The 24,427-nt window shown below is 42.7% G+C and overlaps 1 protein-coding gene across 1 annotated transcript in view; it reads left to right on the plus strand.

Moving 5' to 3' along the window:
* The window catches only part of CNOT2 (CCR4-NOT transcription complex subunit 2), a 131,619-nt gene that overhangs the window by 103,743 nt on the left and 3,449 nt on the right, over positions 1-24,427 (plus strand). Inside the window, exons 13-14 of the mRNA XM_073555522.1 lie at positions 17-117; positions 9,511-9,655. Coding sequence (XP_073411623.1) covers positions 17-117; positions 9,511-9,655 — 246 coding nt within the window. The remainder of the gene's footprint in view (positions 1-16; positions 118-9,510; positions 9,656-24,427) is intronic.

The raw sequence follows: 24,427 nt of genomic DNA on the forward strand, positions 1-24,427 counted from the left end.
TTCTTTTCTTTTATAGCTGGCTGCAATAAAACTTGGCCGATACGGAGAAGATCTACTCTTCTATCTTTATTACATGAATGGTGGGGACGTATTACAGCTTTTAGCAGCAGTAGAGCTGTATGTATACACTTTTTTCAATTCTTCTTTTTATTTTCAATGATGTGTGTGTAGAAGTTGATTTAGCACAACTACATGAGGGCAGTAGTAATGGGCGAACACCTGGATGTGCTGGTTTGGCCGAACAGTTAAAAAAAAGGTTTGGTTTTGGGTACCATATGAATGGGGGCCCGAACATCCAGTGTTTGCCACGCTGTCATGTGCATGACAGCGCAACAAACACTGCCTCTGGTCAGCAGTAAGATCATTACTGTCGGTCAAAGAGCCGTGAGCCCGCAGCCGTGACCAGAGGTAGTAAAAAATTTACCTCTGGTTACAGGCGTCGGCTGGTGGGACTACTCCCATCAGCCTACGCCTGCTGTTGCTAATATCAGCAAGAGCAGACGGCAGCTGATGGGAGTATCCATCAGCCTGCACCTGCGCTATAATTTTTTTTTTTAAAAAGCATGGGTTCACCTGTATTTTTTAATACCAACCAGGCAAAACTGACAGCTGATTATCAAGAATAGAGGGTTTCGGACGTGTTTTTTATTATTTTAAATAAATACATTTTTTTTAAATCTATGTGAGATCCCCCCATTTTTGACAATCAGCCAAGCTAAAGCAGACTGCTGGGGGCTGGTATTCACAGGCTGGAAAAAGGGCCATTGATTTTGTCCCCCCAGCCTAAAAACAGCAGCCAGCAGATGCCCCAGAAAAGGCGTATCTCTTAGATGTGCCAATTCTGGCGCTTTACTTGTCTCTTCCCACTTGCTGTGTGGGGTTCATATTTGTGGGGTTGATGTCACCTTTGTATTGTCCAGTGACATCAAGCCCACAGCTTAGTAATGGAGAGACGTCTGTAAGACACCTATCCATTACTTATCCTATAGATAGATTGTAAATAAACACACAGCCAGGATAAAGTCCTTTTATTTGAAATAAAAAAAAAAAAAAAAAACACTTTTACATTTTTATTTAAAAATAAGGTACTCACCTAACGCTCATTCCATTGAAGCTATCATCTCCTGTAAAAAGAACAAAAATAAAAAACAACCATTTTCCCTTCACCCATGACAGCACCACCTGAGAGAGGGATCCGCCCCGCCAGGACAGGAACCTACTGAGACATAAGGGGCGGCACCTCTCCCCCGCTTCAGTTGGGTTCCTGTCCTGGAAGGAATCCCACTGTGGCGGTGCCTGTCATGGGCGAAGAGAAAAGATAAAGACCCAGGCCCGTCCCGGCGCGGGAAGAACAGGTAGCTTACCTGTAGCGCCGGCCGTCGGGTCCTGGAAGCGCAGTCCCCGGGGTCCCTGGGGCTCCGGGTTCGTGCGGGCGTGGATGGGATCCCGGTGGCTCCGGGAAGCCCCCACCGCGCCGCCCTCCCCTCGCGCACGCCGCATCTCGATCCCCGTGGAGGGCAGAGACGCTGGCGTCTTCCGGCCGCTGACGTCAGCGGCGCTTGGAATGCTGGGTGCGCCGGCTGACGTCAGCAGAGGGCGACGGTGTAATGGCGCCGGGTGCGACGCCGGCCGGCTTTCTGAAGCGCTGGGCCGGCGGTCGCAGGGGGGAGGGGAGGAAGACGCTCACCAGGCGGAGGCATGCAATTTAAAAGAGGAAAGACAGCTGTAGATCGGCGGTGCAAGATGGAGTCCGAGCAGGAACGTTCAGCGTCCCTGCCTCCCTCACAGCCCTCTGGCAGAAAGCATGGAAGCCATTCAAGCAGCAGTCGCCCCAGCCGCAGGTCGGGGCACTCCTCAAGGTCCAAAGAGCGCGGGTCAGGTGCTCCGACGCAGCCTCCAAATCCGGTACCCTTGATTACGGGTGGTGAGTGATCTTCGTGAATGTCAGCAGTATATTAATAGGGGGTTTTTCTATTGTATGCTTCACCCTGTAGGAAAGGCCCAGAAAAGCAGGAAGCAAGAAGAACAATAGGGATTGTGCTATATGTAAATCTCCCCTAGCAAGAGACTGGCAAAAAGATCTCTCTGCTTCGTGCATTCAGCGGACTATGGCGGAGGAAGCGCCTAGTTTCGCAGCCAATCTAATATCTGCCCTCAGGTCAGAAATGGAAGGCTCAATTAAGTCCTTATTGAAAAAAGGGAAAAAAAGCAGGAAGGATTTCCCTAGTTCCCCCTCAGATTCCGCATCAGTATCATCTCAGGCGGAAAAATCATCCTCCTCAGACTCCTCAGATAGTGACACAGGGGGAAAGCCATGTTTCCCTGTAGAAGATACAGATGCCCTCCTAAAGGCCATTAGAACCACAATGGGCCTACAGGAAGAAAGGGCGGCTAAAACCCTAGAGGACGTCATGTTTGGGGGGCTTCAGGAGAGGAAAAAACGAACCTTTCCAGTAAACGCGAAAATCCAGGCGCTTATTGAGAAAGAGTGGAAAAAGCCTGAAAAATCGGGGGCCCTTCCATCCGCCTCTAAGAGACGATACCCCTTTGAATACAAGGATACGGAAATATGGGACAAAGTCCCAAAAATAGATGCAGCGGTGTCCAGGTCTTCCAAAAGGTCGGCCCTGCCCTTGGAAGACGCAGGGGTTCTTAGAGACCCGCTAGACAAAAAAGCGGACTCATATTTGAGGCACGCATGGGAAGCGACAGCAGGAGGTCTTAAGCCGGCGATAGCGGGCACCTGCACGGCACGCTCCCTCATGATCTGGCTGCAGCAGTTAGAAGAGAAGCTGGCGTCAAGGGTCCCAAGAGAGAAGATCTTATCAGACATGTATCTCTTGCACGGGGCAGCGGCTTTTCTGGCAGATACCTCGGCGGACTCTATGCGATTGACAGCCAGAGCAGCGTCACTATCAAATGCTGCTAGACGCGCGTTATGGCTGAAGGGCTGTCCGGGTGACCTTCAGTCCAAGGCCAAATTGTGCTCTCTCCCCTGCGATGGCCGATTCCTGTTCGGCAAGAACTTGGACGATATTCTGGAGAAAGCAGGCGATAAGAAAAAAGGCTTCCCCAGATTCCCTATGGATCAGAGGAGACAGCCCTTTCGGAGGGGGAGATTCAATAGAGGGCGTCCTCCCGCTGACAGATGAAGATGGGAGGATAAAAAGAAGAAAGAATCAGGGTTTATGTTTGGTGGAGGCTCCTCCACCTCCAAAAAGTCACCACAGTGACGCCAGTATTCCAGTAGGAGCGAGATTGGCACTCTTTTTCCAGGCCTGGGAAAAGATCTCCTCCAACACCTGGATTCTGAGCATCCTAAAAGAAGGCCTGAAAATCCCCTTTATTCGTCAGCCAAAATCCGTGGTCGTCATCACACCTATCAGGAAGATGACCGAAGAACAACTGGCCTTAGAAACAGAAATCCTGAGCCTGATAGACAAGCGGGTACTGTCCGAGGTGCCACGCTTACAGGAAGGAAAGGGGTTTTATTCACCCCTTTTCCTAATAAATAAACCGGATCAGTCGTTCAGGACAATCATAAATCTCAGACGCCTCTATCTACGGATAAAGAACCCGACCTTCAAGATGGAATCAGTAACTACGGCAGTGAAGCTGCTACATCAAGATTGCTTCATGGCCGTAGTCGATTTAAAGGATGCGTATTACCACATCCCTATCCATCCAGATTACCAGAAATACCTGAGGGTAGCGCTTTATATTCAGGGCACACTAAGGCACTTTCAGTTCAGGGCTCTTCCGTTTGGCATATCCATAGCCCCGAGGGTCTTCACCAAGGTCATAGCGGAAGTGACAGCCTTTCTCCGGATTCACGATACGGTCATAATACCATACCTGGACGATTTTCTTATAGTGGGCAGTTCAGAGGACCACTGTACAGCACAGCTGACTCAGGTGATCAACACCTTGCAAGAGTTAGGGTGGATAGTCAATTTCAAAAAATCAAAATTACAACCCCTAAAGAAACAGACCTTCCTGGGATTTATACTGGACTCAGAAAGGCAAGAGTGTCTGCTCCCAGAGTCCAAGATAGAGAAGGTGCAAAATCTGGCCTTGGCGGGCCGAAACCAACCATGTATGACATTAAGAAAAGCAATGTCCCTGCTAGGTACCCTAACATCCTGTATTCCGGCGGTCAGGTGGGCTCAGTTTCACACCCGGCAACTCCAGGGGGAGATACTAAGAGCACAAAGATCGCTAAGAGGGCGTTTGGAAGGAAAGCTGGAGCTTTCCTTAAAAACCAGAGACTCTCTCAACTGGTGGTTGAACGAGACAAATCTGACCTTAGGAATACCATGGGACAGACAGGCGACAGATATAATTTTAACAGATGCAAGCTCCTCGGGGTGGGGGGCACACCTAAGGGGCCTCATAGGTCAAGGTTCCTGGACACCTCAAGAAAGGAAGGCATCCTCCAACCTGAGAGAACTGTGGGCAGTGGGCAAGGCCCTAAACCACTTCATTCCGCTACTCCAGGGTCGAGATGTACGCATCATGTCAGACAACAAGGTAGCAGTGGCATACATCAACCACCAAGGAGGGACAAGATCACACTCCTTAATGGAAGCAGCAACAGACATTCTGAGCAGTGCAGAGGATCACCTACACTCCGTGACAGCCCTACACATAAAAGGGGCAGAAAACATAGAGGCAGATTTCCTGAGTCGCAATACCCTGAGGCAAGGAGAATGGGCGCTAAACCGATCCATTTTTGAAAAGTTAATTCAGCTTTGGGGGGAACCGGTGATAGACCTCTTTGCAAACAAGCACAACAGGCAAACAGAAAGGTTCTGCTCTCTAAACCCAGGAGAAAACCCATGGGCAGTGGACTCATTGCACATCCAGTGGAACTTCAGACTGGCTTACGCGTTCCCCCCAGTAGCTGATCCCGACTGTGGTAAGAAAAATCAGAAATGATCAAGCCAGGGTGATTCTAATAGCTCCATTTTGGCCAAAAAGGCCCTGGTTCGCTCTGCTACGGAAGATGTCCCTCTCCGATCCTTGGGTTCTGCCAGAAATCCCGGACCTACTAGTTCAGGGTCCAATATTGCACGCTCAGGTCAAAGGATTCCATCTGACGGCGTGGAATTTGAAAGGTCGCTTTTAATAGATAGGGGGTTCTCCCCTGGGCTGGTGGCCACTCTGCTAAAAAGCAGGAAACCGGTGACTACTAACATCTACGGCAGAACATGGGATAAGTTCCTACAGTTCTTGGGTAAGCCGTTAGGGAAAGAACCCCCGATTAGTGACATCCTAGAGTTCTTACAATCTGGGTTGCAGATGGGGTTAGCAGTAAACACACTTAAGGTTCAGGTGTCGGCACTAGGGGCGCTCTACAATTGCAAACTGGCATCAGATAGGTGGATAGCCAGATTTATTAAATCCTGCCATAGAGCTAGGCCTATTCCAATACCTAGAATAGCCCCCTGGGATTTAAACCTGGTGTTAGAAGCCCTTACAAAAGAACCGTATGAGCCATTACATCAGCTACCCCTAAAGTTTTTGACCCTAAAAACGATCCTGTTAGTAGCCCTCACATCAGCCCGCAGGATAAGCGACTTACAGGCTCTCTCAGTAAATCCTCCTTATACGCAAGTCTTTCAGGATAGGGTAGTGTTAAGAACAGACCCCAGTTATCTGCCCAAGGTAGTGTCAGATTTCCATCGGGGTCAGGAAATTGTTCTTCCATCCTTTTGCGAAAATCCAAAAAATCTGGGGGAGGAAAAATTCCATAGTCTGGATGTTAAAAGAGCTCTTGTAGAATATATATCTGCCACTAGCCAGTGGAGGAGGTCACAGTCCCTATTCGTAGCTTTTCAGGGTGCCAGGAAAGGCTATGGGGTTTCAAAAGGGACTATTGCTAGATGGATCAGGGAAGCCATTAGTGTAGCCTATTCAGCTAGTGGTATCCCGATTCCTGACGGCATCAAGGCTCATTCCACCAGAGCCGTGGCGACCTCCTGGGCTGAAAAGGCAGAGGTATCAATCGAACAAATTTGTAAGGCCGCTACCTGGGCCTCACCTTCAACCTTCTTTAAGCACTATAGATTAAATCTATCCTCCTCTGCTGACTTAACCTTTGGTAGAAGGGTGCTGCAAGCGGTGGTCCCTCCCTAAGGTGTTTCGAAGTCTCCAAAAATCTCTCAGGTGGTGCTGTCATGGGTGAAGGGAAAACCACCATGGTTACTTACTGGTAGCCGGTTTTTCCGGAACCCATGACAGCACCCGTACATTCCCCCCCTTTTTCACTGTATGGTGTGCACAATTAGTAGGGTGTTTTGAGTGTTGTGGTGTTGGATTAAACATGTAACTAACCGGGAAGTCCTCTCAATGCTCTGTAACCCAACTGAAGCGGGGGAGAGGTGCCGACCCTTATGTCTCAGTAGGTTCCTGTCCTGGCGGGGCGGATCCCTCTCTCAGGTGGTGCTGTCATGGGTTCCGGAAAAACCGGCTACCGGTAAGTAACCATGGTGGTATTCCTCATCTGTCCGACATTCTGTCTCACTCCATAATCCATGTCTGCGATAAATAGTTTCAATCTGGACGATGCCAAGATGCGACTGTCCAGCTTGAAAACCACTAAAGAATGAGCTGCGAGCACAGTCAGAGACCAGTGCTGACGTCGTCGAAGTTACCGCAGGACACTGAGCTTACATTCCCAGCTCACTTCAGTGTGAGCCAGGCCGTTGAACTGCGCTGACCTCCGTGAGATCACCACTAGCACCATGAGAAAAAGTCTGACGCTGCAGCATTGCGAAATTTCTCATGGTGAACTCGCTGAGCTCAGCACTGCACAGACTTTATCTAATGGTACGATCGGTGATCCCACTAAGGTCACCGCAGTTCAGGGGCCTGACTGGGAATGCTGCCTCAGTGACCTGCAGTAATTTCGATGACGTGAATGCTGGTCACTGATGCTGCGCTCGCAACAGCTCATTCTCCAGTAGTTTTCAGCCTGGACTTAGTTTTCAAACTGGACAGTGCCATGATGAAACAGTCGCAGACCTGGATTACATTGGACAGGTGAGGGATGTGGTTGTTTTTTATTTTTATTTATTTTTTTACAGAAGACAATGGCTTCAGTTGATTGGGCGTTGGGTGAGTATAACAGTGTTTATTTTCAAATGAAAGCGTAAAAGTGTGTTTGTTTATATTTCAAATAAAGGAATTTATTCTGGCTGTGTGTTTATTTACAAAATAATTATATTATGAATAATCGAATTGAGCGAAACCAAACAGCAAAATTCGGCGTCTGTACCAAACACCTACTTTTCGGGCATGGACTTCTCCAGGAAGTCTGTGTTACTGTTTAGGTTCGGCTGCCCTAACACTGGGTGTTTGTTGCGCTGTCATGTGCATGACAGCGTAGCCAATACTGCTTCTGATCGGCGGTGAAATCATCCCCGCCTTTCAGATTGCTGCAGTTCCCACGCTGTCAAAAGACAGCGTGAGCGCTCAGCTGTGATCGGAGGTATAAAGTTTATATCCGATCACTGGTGTCAGTGGATGGGACTACGAATCCTGACAACCGACACCTGCTGCCGCTAATAACAGTGAGAGCAGGAGCGGCAGATGGGAGTATTCATCAGCCGCTCCTGCTGTATAAATAAATAATTAAAAAGAAAAATAAAACGACGTGGGTTCCCCTGTATTTTTGAAAACCAGCGAGGCAAAACTCACAGCTGGGGGCTGCAACCCTCATCTGTCAGCTTCAAGCAAGGTTCATTATCAAGAATAGAGGGGTCCCCATGCTGTTTTGTTTTAATTACATAAATAATTTTTTTTAAAAAAACAGCGTAGGGTCCCACCCATTTTTTACAACCAGCCTTGCTAAAGCAGACATCTGGGGGCTGATATTCTCAGGCTGGTAAGGGGCCATGGATATTGCCCCCAACCAGCCTAAAAACGGCAGCCCGCAGCTGCCCTGAAAAAGCACATCTATTAGATGCGCCAATTCTGGCGCTTTGCCCGGCTTTTTCCTACTTGCCCTGTAGCGGTGGCAAATGGGGATCATATTTGTGGGGTTGATGTCACCGTAGTATTGTCAGGTGACATCAAGCCCACGGCTTAGTAATGGAGAGGCATCTATAAGACACCTATCCATTACTAATCCTATAATTGTATGATAAAGACACAGCCTGAATAAAGTCCATTATTAGAAATAAAGCAAAACACACTTCTACTTTTTTATTTAAAAATAAGACAGTTATACTCACCAAAAGTCTATTCCACTGAAGCCCTCGTTCTCCTGTAATAAACTAAAATAAAAAAACAACAATATACCATACCTGTCTGTCGTTCTGTCCCATGCCATAATTCATGTCTGGGGATAAACAGTTTTTAACCTGGACGGTGCTAAAATGTGACTGTCCAAACTGAAACCACTGGTGACCGAACGGCTGCGTTCCCAGCCGGGCTGAACTGCGGTGACCTCGGTGAGATCCCCACTAGCAGCGTGAGTTTTTCTCTCCATTACTGAGCCGTGGACTTGATGTCACAGGACAATAAAAAGGTGACATCAACCCCACAAATATGAACCCCATTTGCCACCGCCACATGGCAAGTGGGAAGAGCTGGGCAAAATGCCATTATTGGCACATCTAATCGATGCGCCTTTTCTGGGGAGGCTGCAATTTTTAGTCTGAGGGGCCAATATCCATGTCTCCTCACCAGCCCCCCGCAGCTGTCTGCTGCTTGTCTGGTTGTCAAAAACAGGGGTGACCTATGCTGTTTTTTGTAAATTAAATAAAAAAAAACAAACTGTGTGGGGATCCCACTATTCTTGATAACTCGCTTTGCAAAAGCTGACAGCTCAGGGTTGCAGCCTGCAGCTGTCCAGTTTTGCCTGGCTGGTTATTAAACAGGAACCCAAGTTTCTTTAAAAAAATATTTATATATTTGTAGCGCCGGTCTGATGAATACTCCCATCAGCTGCCGTCTGCTCTCTCTGTTATTATCGGCAGAAGGCGTAGGCTTATGGGAGTAGTAGTGCCATCAGCCAACTTCTGTGACCAGAGGTAAACGTTTTACCCCAGTCACAGCTGCGGGCTCATGCTGTAATTTGACAGTGTGTGAACCGCAGGGCTCTGACCGCTGGTATTAATCTTACCGCTGATATGAGCCGCCGGTGTTTCTCGCGTTGTCATGCAGATGTCCGTGTTCGGGGTCCATGCCAGAACATTAGGTGTTCGGTTCAGACTCCGAACTTTACTGTTCGGGCTCGCCCTTCTCTAGAGGGCAGTAAGTGCGTGCAGTCTCTTCCTTGTAAGATGTCTGACATACTACCTTGTCAGCCATATTGGTTTGCAAGAGGAGGGAAGGTGTGTCCCCCCCCCAGATCAGAACTTGTTACTCTAGTGGCTGATAGACTTGATAAAACACTGAATATATAATTTCATCATCTAACCTATGGAAATAACGTGAAGCTTCCTTATTGTATTTTGCTTGTTACATTCTTCATACTAGGCTTTGCTTTCTTTTACGTTATAGTTTCAACAGAGACTGGAGATACCACAAAGAAGAGCGGGTATGGATAACCAGGGCGCCTGGAATGGAACCAACTATGAAAACCAACACCTACGAGAGGGGAACATATTATTTCTTTGACTGTCTTAACTGGAGGAAAGTTGCAAAGGTACACAAATACATGCATTTATTTGGTAGTATTGAAGCATAAACCAAATGAATACATTTTAGCAAAAGATATATCTTTATTAAAGATCTAAACTGTAAAGTTTATAGAGATCCCAAGTGAGATTCTTTCTCATCTCTAGTTCATCCATGCAATACCAAAAACTATATCACCAACTATTAACACCACAGATAAACCCCTTTCCGACTTCAGGCGTAATAGTATGCTGACGTCGGACTCCCTATCTTTGATGTTGGCTCAGGCGCTGAGCCCACATCTTTCCCAGACATGTCAGCTGTTTTGAACAACTCACGCTTCCGGCCATCCGGCCAGATCCCTACCCACTGGTGACCCCCGTCACAACTTCACGGGTCACCGGTATGTTGGCATGACAACCAGAGGTGTCCTGGAGACCTCTGGTTGCCAGTGTCGGCTCGCTGTGAGCGCCACCCGGTGCTCGGCGCTCATAGGAAGTGTGTAATTCTGCTTTATAGAGGCGATCTGTTCATTGCCTCTATGTAGCAGAGCCGATTGGGTTGTGGAAGCAAAGCATGCCAAAAGTAAAAAAAATATAAAAGTTCAAATCACCCCCCTTTTCTCCCAATTCCAAGTAAGACAATAAAAAAAACAATAAAACAAAATCAAACATACACATATTTTGTATCGCTGCTTTCAGAATCGCCTGTTCTATCAATAAAAAAAAGGAATAACCTGATCGCTAAACAGCATAGCGAGAAAAAAAGTCAGAACGCCAGAATTAAATTTTTTTTGGTCGCCACGACATTGCATTAAAACAAAACAAAGTTTGGAATTTTTTTCACCACTTAGATAAGAGAGAACCTAGACATGTTTGGTGTCTATGAACTCGTAATGACCTGAAGAATCATAATGGCGGGTCAGTTTTAGCATTTAGTGAATCTAGTAAAGCCAAACAAAAAATGAGTGTGGGATTACACTCCTATTGATATTCTCCTTCTGAACAGCTGGACAAAACAAGAACTTCTAAAGCACATGTATTTAATCAGACTGTGGACAGAAATCTGCAACCATGCAAATTTATTTGGCAGAATATGAAAGGCAATATGTGGTCAACCAGCATATACATATGAGTTTGTGCAAACATTTCACAGATGTTCCCCCTCTTCCTTTTTTTCTATCAGTCATGTCTCCTTTTTTGAAGCGCTCCTATGTATAGCACTGGAAGCTCCCATGAGATTGTCTTTTTAAAGGGAATCTGTCATCAGGATTTTATACCCCAAGCTAAGAGCATGTATGTAAAGGCACTTTAACGCTGATTAAATTCTTACCCTTACCTTGCTTGTTTTTCTCTTTTAGAGAAATCCACTCTTGAAATTGTGTGCTAATGAGTTTCAGGTGCAGTGGCAGGCCCAGCTCACTTACTTCTATGCCATTTCCCCAGCCGCTGCCTGCTTCCTGTCTCTGACAGGTCACTGAAATGTGAGCATAATACTGCCACCACCATGCTTCACTGTTGGTATAATGTTCTTTTGGTGATGTGCAGTGTTGTCTTTGACCCAAACATGCCTTTTGAATTCATGACCAAAAAGTTCAACATGTTTTCCCACATACTTTTTGATGACTTGATGTAAGTTTTAGTAAAACTGTCTTGCCAACCTACCCCAAAGGACAGACACATGAAAATGCGGGAGATTGTTGTCACATGAAGTACACAACCAGTACTTGCCAGAAATTCCTGCAGCTCCTTTAATGTTGCTGTTGGCCCTCTTGGCAGCCTCCCAGACCAATTTTCTTGTATTTTTATCAATTTTTGATGTCCAATTCTAGGTAATGTCACTTTTGTGCCAAATTTAATGCACATTTTGATGACAATGTTACTTGGTGTATACATAATGCCTTGGAAAAAAAATTTGTGCTCTTCTCTTGGCTGATAACTTTCAGTACTGAGATCCATTTGCTGTGTTGGAAGCTGTTAAATCTAGCTACTAGAACTGTCCAGCTGCCATTCAGAGAGTGTGTCTATCAGGAGAATGGGAACTTTATTCAACCTGCGAATTATTGGCTTTCTATTTTAGAGGAGTGCACAGAGCAGGAACAATCATTGCATAATACACAGTGAGCAGCGGCTGTTAATATGCCCCAGCATTTTGAAATTATATACTTCATAGACAACTGTCCAAGTGCCAGGGTGTACTGCTCACTTTATACTGCGGAATGATTGTAGCCACTCCACTCTGTGCACTCATCTATGACTGAAAGCCATTGTCTCCAGGGAAGATAAAGATAATTTTCTCCCAGTAACTGTGCTTTTACTGAGGTGGCAGGACAGTATTGGAACACTCTGACCCTGCAGATTAACCCTATATTTACTGGTTAATATCGTTTGGGGAAGTGACTGGTTCCCTTTTAAATGTAAAGTAATCTAGTTACATGACCTATATCTAACAGTTTCAACAGCATGTTATATAGAATTATGTTAAACCTGCTAAATCAACGACATGTGCACTTATACAGTATGTGAGGATGCAAATATTTTCTAATATCCCAGCTCTGCCTTTTTTCTTTAGTTCCTTCCTTAGAAAATACAGAGTTCACATAATTGAGTTCAGAATCTGAATTAGTTAAATGCTTTAACTCTAGATTACCTTGGTCCAGCTTCCGCAATTAGTTGTACAAATGAAATAAACCTCATTATAGAGGAGCCTGATTCAGTGTAGTAGGAAATAAATCATTTAATAAAGAAAACATTTTACTTTTATTTTGCATTAAGAAACAGTCTTGAGAAATGAATGCCGTAAACAAATTGTACAAGCGGTAGAGGAAGATGTCTAAATGGTTAGGTAAATTCATTGTGGTCTGTGCCGTTAAAGGATAATTCTGAGAAGATTTCATGCCAAAGTCAAATTTGTGTCTATTAGTGAAATGTCAAAGGTGGTAGGTGGTTTTAAAAAAAAAAAAATGTCCTTCTTATCAAAGGTAACATGCATGAGAAGAAACCAAAAGTGTATATACTGTATGCAAGAAACAGATGATTTATTTTCCATCTCTACCTGTCACACTCTTCACCTCTATCCTAAGGCTTTGTTCACACACAGCGTTTTTTTTTCACGTTTTTCCCGCGGATTTACCAAAAAATCCACTCAAAAAAACCCTAAAAGAAGCTTCCCATTCATTTTAATGCATTTTGCACTTTTTGTGCATATTGATGCGTTTTTTTACCGCGAAAAAACGCTTCGCGGTAAAAAACGCAGCATGCTCATTAATTTTGCGGTAAATTCTGCATTTCTGGCTATTTTCTATGTGTCTGGGGATGCTCTGGAAAATATCGCGGCAAAATCGCGCCGAAAAAAACGTGCGTTTTCTGGGAAGGAGTCCAGTTTTCATGCAGAAATTTTCTGCATGCGTATACACATAAATATTTCAATGTAAAGCAAGGAAGAAGTATGCAGCACTCACCGATGTAGCTGAAAAACTGTGAGTCTTTATTTCACATAATTTCCATCAAATGTGTGGACATGCAGGACGTAGAGGAATGCTAGGGGAGGGAGGTGCCGGACGACGGCCGTTTCGCGATTACTCGCTTCTACGGGTCCAGGTGAGGGGATTAGCGAAAGGTCATTCCCTTTATAGGATCACAGACCTTACTAATTAACATACATAACAAGTTGTGAGACAAACATTTACAAAAAAATATATAGTTATACAATATACAGAGTGCAAGATACTAGTAAAGAATAAATCTTTCCATATCGATTTACAAGATAATCTGTATTTTTACAATATCATAGGAAGATTATAATCTAATTAACTTTACATACAATTTTTTATATAACATTTTTTATAAAAAATACTGATAGATCGATCCGGTCATTTAGTCCCAAAGGACCTTGTGCGTTCGCTTTCAGGATCCATTTTGCTTCTTGTTGCAATAAAGCTTTGTCATGGTTACCTCCTTGAGGTGGAAAACTGACCTTTTCAATCCCTGCAAAACTCAAAATTTCTGGGTTAGCTTTATGCACATCTTGAATATGCTTAATTAATCGCAGTGAGCCCTTTCCTGATGTAATAGATCTATAGTGTTCACCAAAACGTATCGTAAGTGGTCTTATAGTTTTTCCAATATAAAAATAACCACATGGACAAAAAATAATATAAACCACAAATTTAGTTTGACAAGAAATGTAGTTTTGTACCTTATGTTCAATAGAGCCAAAATGTATAGAATTCCCTGTCAGATGAAGATGACAGTATTTGCAGTGAACACATTTATAATTTCCTTTTATTGATAAATCTCGTAGCCAATTTTTTTGAGGGGGACGAAGTCTATGATGTACCAATAAGTCGCCTGTATTATGTGCCCTTTTGTATGCAAATTGAGGAACTAATTCACCATCTGTGTGTAAGGTTTTTTCTGCATCAATGAGATGCCAGTGTTTTCTCACTGCTGCATGTATTGCTCTATCCATTGCACTATGTTTGAAACAAAAATTACATTTTTTTTGTAGGTTTGACTACACTGTTTAATTTTTTAGTCCTTTGCTTTAATAAATCCATCTGAGAAATTTTTTTTACCCTTTCATATGCTTCATTTAATAAACTCATAGGGTATCCCCTTTGCAAAAAACGCTGTTTCAGCTCAGAAATTTGTTCATTAAAAATGGTTTCATCGTTATTCAGTTTTCTTACTCTTAGCATTTGACTATATGGATGTCCCTTTTTAGTGTGTAATGGATGAGCGCTCTTATAATGTAAGTAATTATTTGTTGCGGTTTCTTTTCTAAACACTTCTGTTCTTAAAGAGCCATTTTTTATTTTAAATTTGACATCAAGAAAATCTATTGTGTTTCCACCAAATGAAAATGTGAAGCGCATGTTGTCACTGTTCACATTGTTCAGGTATTTTACAAAATCTGCAAATTCTTCCTGAGAACCCCCCCAGATAATAAAAATATCATCCACAAAGCGAAAATATGCTTGTAAATGTTTTAAGTGTGGATTTAGGGCTGTTTTTATATAAAACTCTTCAAATCATGCTAGAAATAAATTTCCATAAACACAAGAGACTGGCGTGCCCATTGCTGTGCCCACTCTTTGTATATACCACTTATCCAGAAATATAAAGGCATTATGTGTCAAAACATAATCGAGTGACTCGATAATAAAGGAAATAAAATCCTGTGATTTGTTTGTGTTATGTAAAATCTCCTTTATTGCTGCTTTGCCTTTATCATGGGGGATGCGGGTATATAGACTCTCAACATCAATAGATGCAAGGGAGAAATGTGGTTGCCAATGAAAATCTTTCAATTTTTTCAATAAATCTCCTGAGTCTTTTACAAAGGATGGCACAGCTTTTAGTAAAGGTTTTAGTAGCCAGTCTAAGTATTGTGAAAGTGGTTCAGTCAAAGAGTTTTTCCCTGAAATTATAGGGCGACCCGGAGGCTCTTTTAAAGACTTGTGCACTTTTGGCACACTATACCAATAGGGAATTTCTGGGTATTCTGGAAAGAGTTTTTCTGCTCTCTTTTTTGATAATATCCCCAATTGAACATACTTTCTTAAAAGAGATCTTAATTTGTCCTTATATTTATGCAAAGGGTTGTCAATTAGCATACAGTAGGTATTACTATCATTCAAGTGATTGAGGGCATCTTGTATATAGTATGTCTTATCCAAAAGAACCAAATTCCCTCCTTTATCAGATCTCCTGAAAACAGTATCACTCCATCCCTTCAGTTCTTGCAAAGCTTTCATCTCAGATGCTTTCAAATTTTTTTCTGACATGGGATAGAGTAAAGCTTCTACATCCTTGATGACCATATCATGGAAAAGATCGATACTGTTCCCAGGAGATATAGGAGGCATGAAATTTGATTTTATTCCTCCTTTAAAAGGTATTGGTATTTCTTCGTTGGAATTAACTGATTCCAGGGAGAAATCTGGTTCAGTTATACTCATTAACATTTCAACATCACTTAAAAATTGTCTGGGACAGATATCTGAATTTAGCATAAAGCCTAAAGGACCAATAGTTGGATGGTTCTCACCTTCATGTATAGGAACAGAAACTGCAGCTGAAACACTGGAAAAAGATTTGTTAAGATGTAGCTTTCTTATACTTTTAAACAATTCAATCCTAAAATCGACATAATCAAATTTTTCTGGAATACAAAAATTTAAGCCTTTAGATAGAACTTCAGTATGTTCACTGGATAATTGGCGCTTTGCCCTTACACACAGATGGTAAATTAGTTCCTCAATTTGCATACAAAAGGGCACATAATATAGGTGATTTATTAGTACATCATAGACTTCGTCCCCCTCAAAAAAAATTGGCTACGAGATTTATCAATAAAAGGAAATTATAAATGTGGTCACTGCAAATACTGTCATCTTCATCTGACAGGGAATTCTATACATTTTGGCTCTATTGAACATAAGGTACAAAACTATATTTCTTGTCAAACTAAATTTGTGGTTTATATTATTTTTTGTCCATGTGGTTATTTTTATATTGGAAAAACTATAAGACCACTTACGATACGTTTTGGTGAACACTATAGATCTATTACATCAGGAAAGGGCTCACTGCGATTAATTAAGAATATTCAAGATGTGCATAAAGCTAACCCAGAAATTTTGAGTTTTGCAGGGATTGAAAAGGTCAATTTTCCACCTCAAGGAGGCAATCATGACAAAGCTTTATTGCAACAAGAAGCAAAATGGATCCTGAAAGCGAACGCACAAGGTCCTTTGGGACTAAATGACCGGATCGATCTATCAGTATTTTTATAAAAAATGTTATATAAAAAATTGTATGTAAAGTTATTTAGATTATAATCTTCCTATGATATTGTAAAAATATAGATTATCTTGTAAATCGATATGGAAAGATTTATTCTTTACTAGTATCTTGCACTCTGTATATTGTATAACTATATATTTTTTTGTAAATGTTTGTCTCACAACTTGTTATGTATGTTAATTAATAAGGTCTGTGGTCCCATAAAGGGAATGACCTTTAGCTAATCCCCTCACCTGGACCCGTAGAAGCGAGTAATCGCGAAACGGCCGTCGTCCGGCACCTCCCTCCCCTAGCATTCCTCTGCGTCCTGCATGTCCACACATTTGATGGAAATTATGTGAAATAAAGACTCAGTTTTTCAACTACATCGGTGAGTGCTGCATATTTCTTCCTTTTTTTTTTTTTTTGCTTTACATTGAAATATTCATGTTTTTTCATGCAAGCACCTCCATCTTTTGACTGAATTATATGCCGCAATACTTCCGATAAATAGCTCCGTCTGGTAATGTGGTGATTTGTGTGCCCTAGTATGCCGTTCATCTGTTTGCTCTTTGCTGGGATCATGCGTATGTACATAGCCTTAGATGTATTCACTGGGCACTGCTGGTTCACAGATGCCTGTATAAAATCTGTCTTGCCTATATCAGTATTCTGGAACTCTACACTCCAATGGGAGAAGTAGGTGATGTATTTTTTTCAGGAACAGACAGCAAGGCATGCAGAGATAAAAATTGCGGTAGGTAGAGTGACCTCAGTTTGTGAATAGATGTCACATTTGTTCGTTTTTGGATTTCACAAGAATTTAATGCATCACATACAGTGGGGAAAATAAGTATTTGATACACTGACGATTTTGCAAATTTTCCCACCTACAAAGAAGGGAGAAGTCTGTAATTTTTTTCGTTGGTACACTTCAACTGTGAGAGACAGAATCTTTAAAAAAATCAAGAAAATCACATTGTAAAATTTTTACATAATGAAATTGCAATTTCTTGCATGAAATAAGTATTTGATCACCTACCTACTTGCAAGCATTCTGGCTTTCACAGTGCTGTTAGTTTTTCTTTAAGAAGCCCTCCTACTCTGCACTCATTACCTGTATTAATTGCACCTGTTTGAACTTGTTACCTGTATAGAAGACACCTGTGCACACACTCAATCAATCACACTTCAACTTCTCCACCATGGCCAAAACCAAAGGGCTGTCTAAGGACACTGAGGACAAAATCGTAGACCTGCACAAGGTTGTGATGGGCTACAGGACAATAGGCAAGCAGCTTGGTGAGAAGGCAACAACTGTTGGTGCAGTTGTTAGAAAATAGAAGAAACACAAGAAGACTCACTCTTCCTTGTTCTGGGGTCCCATGCAAGATCTCGCCTCGTGTGGTAAGGATGATTCTGAGAAAGGTCAGGAATCAGCCCAGAACTACACTGGAGGACCTGGTCTATGACCTGAAGAGAGCTGGGACCACAGTCTCAAACATTACCGTTGGTAACGCACTATGCCATCATGGATTAAAATTCTGCAGGGCATGCAAGGTCCCCGCGAGCACATGTCCAGGCCCGTTTGAAGTTCGCCAATGATCATCTGGATGATCCAGAGGAGGCATGGGAGACAGTCATATGGTCAACTGAGACCAAAATAGAATTTTTTTTATGTCAACTCCACTAACTGTGTTTGGAGGAAAAAGGAAGAGTGTAACCCAAAAAACACCATCCCAACCATGTAGAATGGTGGGGCAAACCTCATACTTTGGGGGTGCTTTTCTGCAAGTAGTGCAGGACGACTCCATCATATTGAAGGGAGGATGGATGGGGTCATATATCGTGAGATTTTGGCCAACAACTTCCTTCCCTCAATAAGAGCATTGAAGATGGGTCGTAGCTGGGTCTTCCAGCATGACAATAGCCCGAAACACAGTCAGGACAACTAGGAATGGCTCCGTAAGAAGCATTTCAAGATCCTGGAGTGGTCTAGCCATTTGAGCTAGAAATTCAAATGTTGCCCAGCGACAACCCCGAAACCTGAAAGATCTGGAGAAGATCTGTATGGAAGAGTGGACCAAAATCCCTGCTGCAGTGTTTGCAAACTTGTTGAAAAACTTCAGGAAACGTCTGACCACTGTAATAGCAAACAAAGGTCTCTGTACCAAATGTTAAATTCTGTTTTTCTATTGTATCAAATACTTATTTCATGCAATAAAATGCGAATTATAGAAAAATTATACATTGTGTTTTTCTGGAATTTTTTTTTATACTCTTGTCTCTTAACCCCTTCGCACCCGAGCCTGTTTTTGCCTTCGTGACCGGGCCAATTTTTTCAATTCTGACCAGTGTCACTTTATGAGGTAATAACTCTAGAACGCTTCAACGGATCCTACTGATTCTGACATTGTTTTCTCATGACATATTGTACTTCATGATGGTGGTAAAAATTTTTAGATATGATCTGCACTTATTTGTTAAAAAAATCAAAATTTGGCAAAAATTTAGAAAATTTTGCAATTTTCAAACTTTTAATTTTTATGCCCTTAAATCAGAGAGTGATATCGCACAAAATTGTTAATAAATAACATTTCCCACATGTCTACTTTACATCTGCACAATTTTGGAAACTTAATTTTTTTTTTTTAGGAAGTTATAAGGGTTAAAAGTTGACCAGCGATTTCTCATTTTTACAACAAAATTTGCAACACCATTTTTTTTAGGGACCACCTCACATTTGAAGTGAGTTTGGGGGTCAATATGACAGAAAATACCCAAAATTGACACCATTCTAAAAACTGCACCTCTCAATGTACTCAAAACCACATTCAAGAAGTTTATTAACCCTTCAGGTGCTTCACATGAATGAATGGAATATGGAAGGAAAAAATAAACATTTAACTTTTTTTCACAAACATTTTACTTCAAAACCATTTTTTTTTATTTTCACAAGTGTAAAAAGAGAAAATGAACCACTAAATTTTTTGTGCAATTTCTCCCGAATACGCCAATACCCCGTATGTGGGGCTAAACCACTGTTTGAGCACACGGCAGAGCTCAGAACGGAAGGAGTGCCGTTTGACTTTTTCAATGCAGAATTGGCTGGAATTGAGATCGGATGCCATGTCGCATTTGGAGAGCCCCTGATGTACCTAAACAGTGGAAACCCCCCACAAGTGACCCCATTTTGGAAATTAGATCCCCCCAGGGACTTATCTAGATGTGTGGTGAGCACTTTGAACCCCCAAGTGTTTCAGTAAAGTTTATAATGTAGAGGCGTGAAAATAAAAAAATCATTTTTTTTTCCACAAAAATGATCTTTTAGCCCCCAATTTTTATTTTCACAAGGGTAACAGGAGAAATTGGACCCTAAGAGTTGTTGTCCAATTTGTCCTGAGTACGCTGGTATGCCATATGTTGGAGAAAACTACTGTTTGTGCACACGGTGGGGCTCGGAAGGGAAGTAGTGACGTTCTGAAATGCAGACTTTGATGGAATGGTCTGTGGGTGTCATGTCGCGTTTGCAGAGCCCCTGATGTACCTAAACAGTGGAAACCCCACACAAGTGACCCCATTTTGGAAACTAGACCCCCCAAGGAACTTATCTAGATGTGTGGTGAGCACTTTGAACCCCCAAGTGTTTCAGTAAAGTTTATAATGTAGAGGCGTGAAAATAAAAAAATCATTTTTTTTTCCACAAAAATGATCTTTTAGCCCCCAATTTTTATTTTCACAAGGGTAACGGGAGAAATTGGACCCTAAGAGTTGTTGTCCAATTTGTCCTGAGTACGCTGGTACCCCATATGTGGGAGAAAACTACTGTTTGGGCACACGGTGGGGCTCGGAAGGGAAGTAGTGACGTTCTGAAATGCAGACTTTGATGGAATGGTCTGCGGGCGTCATATTGCATTTACAGAGCCCCTGATGTACCTAAACAGTGGAAACCCCCAATTCTAATTCTAACCCTAACCCCAACACACCCCTAACCCTAATCTCAGCCCTAACCATAACCCTAACCACAAACCTAACACCAACACACCCATAACCTTAATCCCAGCCCTAACCCTAGCCCTAACCCTAGCCCTAGCCCCTGCATTTTTTTTTTTTTACTTTTTTTTTTTACTTTTTTACTTTTTTTTATTTTTGTCACAAGATCGCTGCCCTGCGATCTGACTCATAGTAACGCCACTTCACCTCTGATCATCTGTCAGTGTGAGATCAGAGGAGAAGCAGCGTTACTATGTGACAAGATCGCTGCCTGGCACATAATAACGCGACTTCTCCTCTGATCTCACAATGACAGATGATCAGAGGTGAAGCAGCGTTACTGTGTGACAAGATCGCTGCCTGGCACAGCTGTGCCAGGCAGCGATCAGCTGTGCCAGGCAGCGATCTAGTCACACAATAACGCTGCTTCACCTCTGATCAGCTGTCAGTGTTAGATCAGAGGGAGAAGCCGCGTTACAATGAGGGAGATCGCCGGGAAACAAGCAGCTTTCCCAGCGATCGCTCCCATTGGCTGCTGTGACGCTGACGTCATCGGGACCTGAACCAATCAGGTCTCGATGACGTCGGGGGTCCCAGCATGCATTGCGCATCGGGATCCCCGCGTTGGAAGGTATGTGGGGGTCCCGGGGGGCACAAAACCGCCGACAGTAGATAAACGTCGGCGCTGCACAAAGCCCAGCAAGCGCCAACGTTTATCTACTGTGGGCAGTCGTGAAGAGGTTAAAGTTGAATTGTAGCTACGATAAAAATTACAGACCTCTATATTTATAGGTGGGAAAACGTTCAAAATCGGCAGTGTATCAAATACTTATTTTCCCCCAATGTAATTCCCATATCGGACGGCAAACTTCCTGACTATTGATTGACTTCCATGCAGTTCAGCTTCTTCTTTGATTTTATTCAATCCCCATCTTGATTCCCAGATTTCATCCTGTGTTTTAATATTGTGTGCTCTACTTGATGCATCATATGGCAGCTAAAGCCAGGCCGGTGCCATTTCTTCCTGTTATGATAAGACTTTTATTATCCCTATCACTATATTCTTCTAAATTAGAAAATAGTTTTTAAGTATATAGTCCAAGGCGTAGAAGTGTCATCATCTTCATTCAAAAGGTGTCAAATAAGCTGTGAAATCATCATTAACTGATAAGTTTTTGTCCCCACCCACCCCATGGAGAACGTAATTGGTGCAGTTGATGCAATTTTGTCATACAGTATGGTTTTCTTAAGAGAACATAAAGCCATATAATACCTTAGTTGCTATCATTTTCGAAATGTCTGAATTTTGCCTCCCCCCCCTCTTCTTGTATAGTAATGGCTTGTTACACTTTTGCTATGTCAGTGCACTAAGTAGTTACATTGAAAAAAGCACAAGGTCCATCAAGTTAAACCTATTACCCACAATATTATTTGTACTGAGGGAATTGTCCAGCCATTTTTTAAAAGTTGTTAGTGTCTGCCATTTCTACCTCTTGTGGTAGGTTATTCCACAGTCTGACTGCTCTAGCTGTAAAGAACTCTTTCCTATATAGGTGCCGGAATCTCCTTTCTTACACCCTAAATGAATGCCCCTTGGTCCTTAGCTTATTCTTTGGAAGGAATGTCATGTGCCAGTTCTTTGTAGTGACCACAATAATAATCTAGAAGCCTGCCTTTGAATTGACTATTCTGAATATCCTTTTTAAAATGTGGCTCCCAAAACTGGATTGCATATTCTAGATGTGGCTTCACCAGTGATTTATAAAGCGGTAACAATGCTTTGGTCACAGGATTTTCTTTTTTTTTTTTTATATACATCCTAAAATTTTGTCTGATTTTGCAGCTGCTGCTTGACATTAAGTACCGCTGCTCAGCTTACTTGTAACCAGAATAGCCAAGTCCTTCTGTTCTGTAGTCCCGAGTACAGTCATGGCCAAAAGTTTTGAGAATGGCACAAATATTATATTTTCACATGATCTGCTGCCCTCTGGTTTTTATGTGTGTTTGTCAGATGATTTTATCACATACAGAAATATAATTGCAATCATATTATGAGTAACAAAAGGTTATATTGACAGAATGAGTTAATGCAGCAAGTCAATATTTGCAGTGTTGACCCTTCTTCTTCAGGACCTCAGCAATTCTCCCTGGCATGCTCTCAATCAACTTCTTTATCAAACTCTGACTGATAGCAGTCCATTCTTGCAAAATCAATGCTTTTATTTTGTCTGAATTTGAAGGTTTTTGTTTGTCCACCCGTCTCTTGATGATTGACCACAAGTTCTCAATGGGATTAAGATCTGGGGAGTTTCCAGGCCATGGTCCCAAAATCTATATGTTTTGTTCCCTGAGCAATTTAGTTATCACCTTTGCTTTATGGCAAGGTGCTCCATCATGTTGAAAAAGGCATTGTTGATCGCCAAACTGCTCTTGGATGGTTGGGAGAAGTTGCTCTTGGAGGACATTCTGGTACCATTCTTTATTCATGGCTGTGTTTTTAGGCAAGACTGAGAGAGAGCCCATTCCCTTGGCTGAGAAGCCACCCCACACATGAATGGTTTCAGGATGCTTGACAGTTGGCATGAGACAAGACTGGTGGTAGCGCTCACCTGGTCTTCTCCGAATAAGCCGTTTTCCAGATGTCCCAAACAATCGAAAAGGGGATTCATCAGAGAAAATGACTTTACCCCAGTCCTCAGCAGTCCACTCCCTGTACCTCTTGCAGAATATCAGTCTGTCCATGATGTTTTTTCTGGAGAGAAGTGGCTTCTTTGCTGCCCTCCTTGAGACCAGGCCTTGCTCCAAGAGTCTCCGCCTCACAGTGCGTGCAGATGCACTCACACCTGCCTGCTGCCATTCCTGAGCAAGCTCTGCACTGCTGGTAGCCCGATCCCGCAGCTGAAACACTTTTAAGAGACGGTCCTGGCGCTTGCTGGTCTTTCTTGGGCGCCCTGGAGCCTTTTTGGCAATAAGGGAACCTCTCTCCTTGAAGTTCTTGATGATGCGATAGATTGTTGACTGAGGTGCAATCTTTCTAGCTGCGATACTCTTCCCTGTTAGGCCATTTTTGTGCAGTGCAATGATGACTGCACGTGTTTCTTTAGAGATAACCATGGTTAACAGAAGAGAAACAATGATGCCAAGCACCAGCCTCCTTTTAAAGTGTCCAGTGGTGTCATTCTTACTTAATCATGACAGATTGAGCTCCAGCCCTGTCCTCATCAACACCCACACCTGTGTTAATGGAGCAATCACTGAAACGATGTTAGCTGGTCCTTTTAAGGCAGGGCTGCAATGATGTTGAAATGTGTTTTGGGGGATAAAGTTCATTTTCTAGGCAAATATTGACTTTGCAAGTAATTGCTGTTAAGCTGATCTCTCTTTATAACATTCTGGAGTATATGCAAATTGCCATTAGAAAAAATGAAGCAGTAGACTTTGTAAAAAATTAATATTTGTGTCATTCTCAAAACTTTTGGCCATGACTGTATACTCCCATTTAATATATATGCTGCAATAGAATTACTCCATCCTAGGTGCATTACTCTACATTTTTCTATTATTTATGCAGTATTGTAATGTCAAGATCAGATTTTAATATCCTACATAGTTTGGTGTCATCAGCAAAGACTGACACTTTACTCTCAGTCCCATCCACAAGGTCACTAATAAAGAGGTTAAAAAGAATCGGTCCCCACTGCTCCCAGTACAGATCCCTGCAGTCCCCACTGCTCCCAGTACAGATCCCTGCAGTCCCCACTGCTCCCAGTACAGATCCCTGCAATCCCCACTGCTGACTATATCCCATTTATGACGACTTTGTTTCCTGTAATTTAGCCAATTCCTTACCCACCTGCATATAGTTTCCCCTAGTCCCGGCCTCTGTAGCTTCAGTATAAGGCTGTTATGTGGTACAGTATCAAATACCTTTGCAAAGTCCAGATAAATCACATCAGCTGCATTACCAACGTCCAGATTTGCACTTAACTCCTCATAGAAACCCAACAAGTTGGTTAGAC

The sequence above is a fragment of the Dendrobates tinctorius genome, unplaced genomic scaffold (genome assembly GCF_039654945.1).
Source record: "Dendrobates tinctorius isolate UK_male_01 unplaced genomic scaffold, ASM3965494v1 ptg000224l, whole genome shotgun sequence".
NCBI lineage: Eukaryota > Metazoa > Chordata > Amphibia > Anura > Dendrobatidae > Dendrobates > Dendrobates tinctorius.